We start from the raw sequence: 10,838 nt of genomic DNA, 5'->3' as shown, positions 1-10,838 counted from the left end.
TTTAAAATTAAGTAATGGACATTAACGTGAGTCTGAAATGAGTATTTGATAAAATAGATTTGAGGTTAAAATAGTAAATCTAGAAATTTATTAATTAAATTAAAAATTAAATATATAATATTTTAAAATCTATAAAACTAAAATCAAATTCATATAGACTAAAAGTATATAATATTTTAAAATTTAAGGTCGAAATTAATTTTTTTTTTTCAATGTGATAGCTGCTCACGAGTACGGAATGGAGCGCGTGGGAAAGAAAACACGCGTCGTAATAAATGCTGGGGAACGGAAAAAGCTTCATGCATACACAAACACACAAACGCATTGTGTACAACACTCTTACAAATAAGCCAACATTCCAATCCAAATCCCTTTCATCTTCATTTTCCAACGGATTTCACACAAACTGAAATCCAATTTCACATTCATTCAAGCTATGAAACGCCATTTCTCGAGTTTCCAAAACCTTCACGATCTCAATTTCGAAGCAACCGAGCTGCGATTAGGATTACCACGAAGAAGTAGTCCAGACCAAGAACAAGATACACAATCTGAAATATCAGCAAAGCAGAGCAAGAGCGCATCCAGATCCGGAAGAAGCGATTCTTCCATTTCGACTTCCACTACTAATCCTTCTTCAGATGCCGATCATTGCCATGAACTCACCAAGTAAGTCCATAATCTCTCGATTCGATCAATTTCAATTTCAATAGCGGAATGGCCTTTCCCAGGGTTTATGTTTGTGTATTCTGTTGTGGTGGTGGATAAATCATTTGCAGGGCGCAAGTGGTAGGATGGCCACCGGTGAGATCTTACAGGAAGAATGTGATAATTGAAACAGAGAAGAAGAAGAAGGAGTTTGTGAATATGGAGTTAGGAAAAATCAGTGGAATGTATGTGAAAGTGAGCTTGGATGGAGCTCCTTACCTAAGGAAGGTTGATCTCAAGCTTTATCAGAGCTATCAACAGCTTTTGGATGCCTTGGAAGACATGTTCAACTTCAAACTTGGTTAGTTTAGTTATTATACACTAAATATATTATATTTATTATTATTCTTTGAATGAGAGAAAGAAGTGAGGAATCCTCTTTTCGAACATTTTTTTAGCATAATATAAAGGATAGAAGATTCTAACCGCAAACCTCTTGATCGCAGTTATCCATTCGACACTTGATTACCGAAAATATTTAGAAAGTGTCAACAACGTGTGTATAGTGCAACTAATAAAAGTATAAATAAAAATTAGAAAGTAGATTAAACATATACTTTAGATCAAAAGGTTAGAGGTTAAAAATGATATGAGTATAGCTACATTTGCATAACGTATACATCCTTGATCAAGAGGTTAAAAAGTTCGAAACCACCAACTTTCAATTGTGTGATGAGACATTTTAAGACGCGTTTGATTATTGTACTCATTTTATAACTTAAAAAATGTAAAATTATATAAAAATTGGTTTTAGAATTAAATATCCAAAAGTTTTATGTTATATATATAGGATGCTTATTATGCATTTTATAGATCAATAATGATAAATAATGCTATTGTTTACGTTGTGAAAAAGAAAAAAAAATTATGAGACTAAAAAAAATCATTTTGTTGTTTTGAATCGTGATTTCAAACGCTTTTATTTCATAAAAATAAGAAACGTGAATGTTAACAAATGACTCCATCCAAAATAATAGTCGTAGTTAAAAAGTAACAACTATTGAATATCAATAAAGAGGAAAAACTAAATAGCATTAACAAATAATGAATGTATCTAAATTGGTGTATATGATGTTTATCTTTATTAACATAAAATTTTATTGGATTTTGTAGGGAGATATTCAGAGAGAGAAGGATATCATGGGTGTGATTATGTTCCAACTTATGAAGATAAAGATGGTGATTGGATGATGGTTGGAGATGTTCCATGGGAGTGAGTCTCTCTCTAATTTTCTCTCTCTTAATCACCTCTCTCTCTAAAAAGGCTAATATTTTTTTTTCCTCTCTCTTGATACAGTATGTTTATTTCTTGCTGCAAGAGAATCAGAATGATGAAAGGATCAGATGCCAGAGGGATGGGTTGTTTATAATTTTGTTTTTTTAACAAAAAAAAAGAAAAAAAATTGGGGTATTTGTTCCAGTTCAAATTTATTGGAAAAATACCTAGTTTCATTTTAGACTAACTTATCTTTATACAACCCATCCAATTATCCAACCATAGCTTGCCACGTTATGAGCACTTTTTTTTAACTGTGTGATTGAAGCAGACTAAATAAAGACGTGTGTAATACTAAGTATTGGTCAATTTATTACTCATTATTTAAAGATGTTGTATTTTGGATTCACATGTTTAAAGGTAGATGGAGATACAACCTACTCAAAATCCAATTGTACAAAAATGATGGGATATTCATAGATAATTATATATATGTATATCATTAATTTTTTTTTTTAGGATACTCGACCCCACTGTATTAGTCTCAATTACCTATGTCACACCTCACTCAGATTATTCTCCTAATCTAGAAAGAGATATGAAGATATCTTATAACAACTACTATCCAACATACTCCTAAAAATTTGTCCTTAGCACCTGCTAAATTGGATTAGCAGTTATAATTCTCTAGAACACAACATACAAACTCAGCAACAATTCAAAGCATACAAATTACTACTAATCAGAATATTAGCTTTAGCATACTTAACAGTTTCAGAAAGAAAAAAAAACTTATTTACAATATTTGTTCAATACAAACTCTACTCTGTTTCCCATGATATGAACATAAAGATTGGATTATCAAAACACGATGAGCCACCTAAGTTTCACATTTTCTGAAGGGCTGAGAAGTGACTGACTGGCAGAACTACTAGGCCTCAAAATGTCGATCGCTACCTGAAAAGGAAAACATTAAAAAGAGTGAGCTAGAAAGCCCAGTGAGTGACTTCCTTTTTTTTTTTCTTTTTAAAAAAAACATGCTTTCATAACTCATAGTATAAACAGCTTTAAAATAAAACATTCTCATTACATACCAGGGTTAAGAAATAATATTTAAGAAATAAAGAAAACATTACATAAAAACCTTGGTTTAAGACTCATCAACATATCTTGTAGAATGCTTCTACTCCCTTGCCTGAACATGCAGGAGAGCCCTTTTGCTTGATCTCATCAACGTCGATAACATAATTCTTATGTGCACGTAGAACTGACTAGGATCCTGCTTACCTTATCATACCTTTAGTAGCAAAGGATCATCATATAACTAGATACTTCACCATACCTCTGGTACCAAAGCTTAGGAGTAGGTTTTCATATTACACATGTTAACATCATTTAATATCATGCTTCCAAACTTATAAGAATCAATAGATAACTCATAAATGCTAAGTCATGTCATAAAATCTCAAGTAAAATGCATGGGGATTTCTTAAAACACTGTCTTTAGAAACATCAGTCATACGTTTAAATCAATGTACATTACTAAAAGCATGCATTGAACATTGAGATAAAAGCAATATGCTTTGAGTAAAACACTTAGAAAATATTATGAAAACTAGTCATTCCTTGTGTTAAACTACTTATCCAAGGGGTCTGTAGGCTTCCCCTATTTGTGTCTGCCCTGAAATAAGGAAAGATCCCCTGGTCAGTATAATTAGCTCCCTTTTGAGCTTAACTAAAAAACTTAACTTCTTCACATACTAATAATTGATCGTATCACAACTAGGTTTAACGCATCATAACCCATCTTCACTGCATTAGCTATCCTTGGTCATCTTACTTTATAACTTAGTTGAAATTTTGGATATCATTCCTCTGAGTTCTAAAAAAAGCACTGAAAAACTTTCTTAGCCTATGCGTTGAACATCTACTATGTGCCGTACTCAGAGTGCCTTAGTTGTGAACTCTTTTTCTCCGCATCAACCTATATCATCAATTGGTTAGTTGCTTGTTTGTTCTTTGTACATAGTTTCCTGCTTATTCATCCACAACACCATTTTAAATTTCAATCTTCCATATTTCATAACTTTAATTCCAACATTCAACTAGCTAAACTCTCTGTAATGAGTTTTCTCGTAAACATCTTAACTTTCATTTGTCTTAGAAATTGGACATTATTCCTTTTTGAATTGATTAGAATTTCCTTCAACTTTACTTCAGCTTGCCAAGAACTCTTCAAACTTCAAAGTCTTCAGGTGACAACAACACTTCTTCTCTCAAATGTAAGAAATTTTCGACAAACCATTTCTCTTCTTCATCAAGTTAATTTATACTTAGGTTTGCATGAAATTTCAGCCTAATTACATGCCACATGGCATACTTATCTTTCAATATTTTATATTATATCATTCCTGTTTTTCATATTTTGCATGCATTTTTCCACTGCCACCACGTGAAATGTTTGTTTATTGATGAATTTGGTAAGATTCATAAAACCCAAACAAAATATGTAGGTTTACATTCTTTTTCAAATGAGTTTTTTTTTTCCTTGGTGGGTGGTGGATCTTCCGAGCACAACAAAAAAGAAGAAGAGAACGAAATACACCCTAATTTGAATCACTGGGCAAGATCACCAGTGCACGTTGGGCACCATTTTTCTTCTTTTTGGTCACTATCTCCCCGTCAGTAAGGCCTTCATCAGCACGGCGACATTTCCCCTCTACCTCTATTCCCCTCTTCTTTTTGTTCTCCACAACCCCGCCTGTTGGTGGAGGGTCGTTGACGGACCTAAGAGATGCCTCGTGGGGGGGAAAGGCTTGTTCACACTTGGCTGTAGAGGCTCTTTCCCGTCTTTTGGAGATAGTGAGTGATAGATGAGGGGACTCGTTGTCCGAGCTTCTAGTTCGCTCGTGTGCAGCTGAACATGGAGAGTCGTCCATGGATGAATCTAGTGTGGTTGTAATGGTTGCTGGCCTTCCAATTCTGAAATCGACCACTAAGAGGCCATGGGTATTCGTATGAGTAGAAGCTGTTGTCAGTATCTGACCACAATTTTGTTGTCCAATAGAAGTGTGAAATTTTACATAATGGTAGCTTTATATATAGTCTAAGGGGTGCGTGGTTTGAGGGAGGAAGATGGAGGGACATCTAGCTATTCGAAAATGACACAAATACCGTTAGAGCTTGAGTTCGGGTTACCATTACAATGAACCCAAATGATAAGCATATACATGTGACGTCCATATGCAGACACGTAATGTAATAGTTACCATTTGGTGATGACTAACCTAATTGAATGCATATATTTAATTTGTGGATTAACAGTGTTATGGTTCCCGATGTGTGTCGACGGGAAATGATTACTAGTCGTCAATCAATGTTAAGATTAGTTTATAAATAATTATCGAAAATGGCAACCCAAATGGTAACAAAAACAATAACTATATGACATTGCAATGGCTAGGTTGTGCGATTATATAGTGTCATAATGGGAAATCTTTCGGTAACCCTAAACCTAAATGGCAAAATGCTAACCCAAACAGGAGCGATAATTAATGAACAGGTGTTTTAATTAGTTTTCTTGCACACTTTGAAACACATATTATGTTTCATAGTCTGTTGTTTGCTGTTGCAGTCTGAGTTGTTTGAAACCCAATTGTTGTTCGCACATACTAGTATGTATTTTTACACTTTCATGCCTCTCATGGTTTCTTTCAATTTCTGGGTTGTTTTTTAATTTCATGTGTTGTGTGTGTGTGTTCATCTGCATTTTTTTTGTTATATCCTCAACCGAGTTCCTTTGGTGACTTTTTTTTATTTCTCAACGTATTTATACTTTTTATTCCCATGGTAAGAATGTATTTTTTTAGATTTGTTGTGTATGCATCCATTTATATGTAGATTTGTTAATCATATGCATCCTTAAATATGTCTCGGCATACTATTTCAAGGAGGAGGAGGTTTATGTTGTTGTCGACATGTTGATTATCATGCTTTGAGAAATACTTGCAGCATGTGTTGCTTTATCTTTGTGTCACCCTAGACTCAGATTAAGAGATAAGTACGAGGAGCAATTTGTTAGGATGACTTATCAGATATGCCATTTGCAGTCTCTAGTTGAGGAGAATGATGTTACTTGCTTCAATACACTTTGTATGAATAGGAGAGCATTTCATAGGCAATGTAATATCCTTAAGGTGAGAGGGAAATTAAGGGTAACAAAAAATGTGGGTCTTGAGGAAATGATCGTAATGTTTTTGCATATACTAGCACACCATGTGAAGAATAGAGTACTCAGATTTAGCTTCAAAAGGTCTAGCCGAATATTAATTAATGTTTTCATGAATGTTTGAAATCCATTATGGATGCCAACGAATTTTTTAAAAGACCCTTGTGCCAGTACCCACGAACTCAACTGACTTTTGACAAAAGTGGTTTAAGGTAAGTAAAGTAGTTATTTCTTCCTTCATGGTGCCAGTGGGATGAAGTTTAAGTGTTTTTATTTGTGTTTCTGTTGTAATCTATAAGGGTGCATGGGTGCTCTGGATGGAATGCATATCAGGGTTCATGTTCTAGCGAGTGAGAAAACAAAGTACAAAAGGAGGAAGAATGAGATTACGATGAATGTGTTGGGAGTTTGTTCACCAGATATGCAATTCATATACACTCTACCTGATTGGGAAGGATACGTTCATGATGGTCATGTGTTAAGAGATGTCATATGCTAGAGAAATGGTTTATGAGTCCCTCACGATACAATTCTCTACTCAAACAATGTAGTCTCATTATTCCTTTTTATGTTGTTACATTTCGATTATTTTGATAATGTGTAGGTAAATATTATTTGGTTGATACTGATTACACTAACAGTCAAGGATTTTTGCCACTATTTTGAGTGCAATAGTACCATTTAAGTGAATCGACCGATGGTAATCAACCAGTGACAATTGAGGAGTTCTTTAACATGAAACACTCACGGCTAGGAATTGTATTGAGCGTGCCTTCGGATTGTTGAAGATACATTGGGAAATTTTGCGTTTGTTTTTACGATATAATAATATAAAGAAGGATTATCTCAGCTTGTTGCATGTTACATAATTTCATTCGAACTGAAATGATTGACCCAATGGAAGATTTAGTGTATAATTTGGATATTGTAGAATACAATGACAATTCTAACTACCTTCGATTGATTGAAACATCAAATGAATGAAACAATTGGAGGCACTCTCTAGCAGTTGACATGTTGAATACTTGGTGGATGGGTCTGTACAATTGAGTTTGTTGTATTTCAAGTAGTAGTTGTTCTATCCTTTTATAAGTTTGGTTGTGTACTAGACTTTGAACCATCATACATTTTCAATCCAATTGATGTTAAATGACTAATTTGTCCTTTTTGTTTTTAATTTTTTTTGTTCATTTATTTCTTCTTTATGTTATTTTATTTATTTTATCCATCGATCATAAGCATCCTTCGTAGCCTGATGCATTACGAGTAGAGTCCAGCGGACAATCCTTCGATAAGACAAACCATAGATCGTCAACAACAAGAATCATATTAAAGTTGAACTTCTGCGTAGAGTAACTATCGCTGATAAGTTTTTCATTTTTAAGCAGTGTAATTATTGAGGAAGACATTGCTAAAAATAAAAAAAAAACAAACGTTGACTGTATTAGTTATCTTTGCCTTAACCCATCACACAAGCAAAAAATTGTAAACTATCCCATCAATTTAGTCGAAAACAAGCAATCATAGAATCCTAATAAACTATTAATTTAGTTTTTGCGACGATGCTTCAGAGGTTTAAAGAAATAACAACCGAATGATGATCAACCACTCCTCATCTGAAATGAAACAGCTCTCAGTTAATTCTAATACCATAACAACTCATATTCCTATAGACATTAGCCACAGTTGTTTAGTCAAGGATTCGTTAACTCTTAACTCATCCCCATAAATGTAACCCTCACACTTTCAGATCCAGAGGTATGCACCAACAGGCTACCTTTAGGAAAGACAATTGTTGGTAATTAACCTAAGTGACCCTATCCTTTTCAAGAGTTCATTGTGTTCCGAATCTTTGATCAGGCCCTTCGAAGGGATGGTTGCTCTAGGACAACACGCAAGCAGATCATAGGAATCTCACGATGTGTCTTAGGGGTGGAGATTGAAGGATATGTTGACACGCGTCCCACTTCCACTTACTATAGAAACTTTCCCATTCACTTTGTTATTTGACCTATGCAAACACTTTCGGAAAGAAGACCTCGCCCAAGGTGACACGAAGTTGAGCATGGATCTCACGTTGTGAACATACAGGGACATAGGAGCAAAACTTGATATGAATATCTCGTTTTGTACTTTTCCTCCCACTAAAGTGTTCTACTGTATTTTAGGGTTATTTAACTATGGTAAATCTGGCCAAGTCAATCTATCTAAGTCTATGCCTATTATAACTCTTATAAAAAGATCTTTACACTATTTTCTAGGTGAATTAAACCCTTTTAATTAACCTGATGACATTGCATGCTAACATTAAACTATGATTAATTCAACTCAAGTTCCAAGTCGGTTCCTAGATAGGAAGTGTTCCGTAAACCGTCAACTTAAATACCTCCAGCTTAGACAGAACCTAATCAGTAGAGTTTCCTTATAATCATAATACTGTTTTTCCTATTTAGTTCATTAAAACTATTTTAGAACTAAGAAATAATTTTAATCCTATTAGAAATAAAATGATCCTAGGTCTAATAAATTTTAAATAAATTAAAATTAATTAATTTATCCTATGATCTTATATTTGCATGCAATTCTTGATTATAGATTGACGGTTTTAATCATTAATTTTTTTATAAAAAATTTATTTTCAAATTTTAATGATTAGCCCTATAATCATGCTCTCTATGATTTAATTCAATTAACAATCATATTCTAATGAATTAAATAATTAAACCATAAAAAAATGCATTGCATGAATATAATATAATGCATCTTGATTTTCATATTTAATTAACATAACTCCTTATATTATGCTAAACATGAAAATCATACAAACATGCTCTACACATTGCATTAGATATAACTGTTTATATTTAACCTATATAATTACATGCTTCATACTTTATTAATTTCATAAAATTAACATAACCATTAAATAAATCATGAAATTAAATAATCATGCATTGTCCCATACATTATAACTATTATAATATATAAAAATGCATGAGCATGCTTAACCTAAGGTGAGATTATATCTAAATGTATCCAAAAAGCATTTTAAAAGCATATGAACCAATTAATTGGCCCCTAGGATAAAATTAAAGAATAAAATTCCATTAATTTTACAAAATTTATCCTAAAAAGTCTTCAGTCGCTCCAGAATCGGACCAAAATTGCTTGAACTGGTCGAAAATTGCTCGAAATGGGCCAATGCTCGGATCGAACCAAAATCGCTCAAATTGGCCTAAAAAAGCTCAAATCGGTAAAAAAGCGCTTGAGCCGATAAAAAATTTCTTGAACTGGTCAAAATCATTGTCTCAGTCAACGAACCAATCAAACTAGTCAATGGATCGTTGGACCAGTCAACAAACCATATGCTAGATGTTGAATCGGACCGCTACCAAGCCGACCAAACTGCTAAACTAGGGGTAACATTAGCATCTTCGGTGTTACGTGTGATGCTGATGTCACGCTTGCATCAATCACATTTTTTAAAATTTTTATTTTCAAATTAAAGCCTCTATACCTATGTTTTGCATCATTTTTGGCCAAATTTGGTCTCGATTTTCATCGATCTTCATTAAAAAAAAAAAAAAAGAAAAACTAATGTAGATTCGGACTTACAGAAGACTTAATTTACAAGTTAAATGCCCAAAACACAGGGCCCTTACATTAATGAATCATATAAAAAATTGTAAATTCTAAGACCAATTAACCAAATTAATTCACAGCAAAACTCAACATTCATAAATCTCATCTTAAATAAATAAAAAATTAATTTGTTAATTATTATTCTAAGATGGCTCTAATACTAATTGTTGGGTTGAAATCAGAAACCCCCACTTTCATTGACGACTCTGGAGGGCTTCACCAACTTTTTGGATCTACAATCTTGATTCATCTGCTGCAAAACAAGTGAACACTACCAAATTTTTTTTACTAGTATTCTCTTTGGGTTAGTGAGATAGAAGGAGGTGGGATATGTAAGACCTCATGGATATACAAATTAGAAGCTCCAACAATATGAGAATAATTGCTTAAACTTATTAACCTCATTAACCAATATTCATTAACTGTGGGTACACTCGACCAAAGATCCACAACTGCACTCTTCTCGTTGCAGATATATTTCTGTGTCCACGTATATAGACCAATAACAACAAGTTAGTTCTTCATGAGTGTTTAATACCAGTTAGTTTAAAATTACTGTTTTACCCGTATGTTACTTCTTTATCCCTATGTACTAGTGCTCCTCTGATGAACAACCTGTTTATGGTTCAACCATTAAATAGAAACCCTCTCGAGCCAGTGAGATGGTAGGGCCTTTTATTCAAGTCCCAAAGATGCCACTTAAGGGAACACTTGTCTACTGACCCTATTATTGAGAGGAAGTTAAATCTATCTTGTATTATTATGTTCCCAGTTTTCCACTCGGTTTGGTCCACAAAATTATAGGCATAGTGAGTTAGCAAACTGGCAACTCTCACCCATAAAAGTCAAAGGATAATCCCTTGTGAACTAGAGTTCATAATAGACTTAGGATTAAGACTAAGTTGCCTAGGTCATCTCATTGAACCAGAAACCTAACTAGTCAATGTAGTTACATCTAATGGTTACTATTTTATGGGCCGGTCTTATCCAAACTCATAGCATAGGATACCCCCACTCACATGTTGTCTACACGAATGCGTTGGA

The 10,838-nt window shown here is 33.6% G+C and overlaps 1 protein-coding gene across 1 annotated transcript; it reads left to right on the top strand.

Moving 5' to 3' along the window:
* The first annotated feature begins 304 nt into the window (after window positions 1-304).
* LOC150031822 (auxin-induced protein 22D-like) lies at window positions 305-2,445 on the top strand. Its single transcript, XM_090307748.1, has 4 exons — window positions 305-669; window positions 780-1,009; window positions 1,822-1,921; window positions 2,006-2,445. Exons 1-4 carry the CDS (start codon window positions 437-439, stop codon window positions 2,076-2,078), a joined length of 636 nt encoding a protein of 211 aa, XP_090163874.1. The 5' UTR covers window positions 305-436; the 3' UTR covers window positions 2,079-2,445.
* Window positions 2,446-10,838: the final 8,393 nt, after the last annotated feature.

The sequence above is a fragment of the Benincasa hispida genome, chromosome 12, assembly GCF_027475165.1.
Source record: "Benincasa hispida cultivar pf3 chromosome 12, pf3_genome.v1.1, whole genome shotgun sequence".
Lineage (NCBI taxonomy): Eukaryota > Viridiplantae > Streptophyta > Magnoliopsida > Cucurbitales > Cucurbitaceae > Benincasa > Benincasa hispida.
The sequence above is the reverse complement of the archived record's forward strand: the minus strand, read 5'-3'. Positions and strand labels throughout refer to the sequence as shown.

What these genes read in the sequence shown, in the direction of transcription:
- LOC150031822 (XM_090307748.1), top strand. Translation starts at nt 437, where the DNA reads ATGAAACGCCATTTCTCGAGTTTCCAAAACCTTCACGATCTCAATTTC. An exon ending in CATGTTCAACTTCAAACTTG is followed by an intron (nt 1,010 to 1,821) that starts GTTAGTTTAGTT and finishes TGGATTTTGTAG; the next exon opens with GGAGATATTCAGAGAGAGAA. An exon ending in GTTGGAGATGTTCCATGGGA is followed by an intron (nt 1,922 to 2,005) that starts GTGAGTCTCTCT and finishes CTCTTGATACAG; the next exon opens with TATGTTTATTTCTTGCTGCA.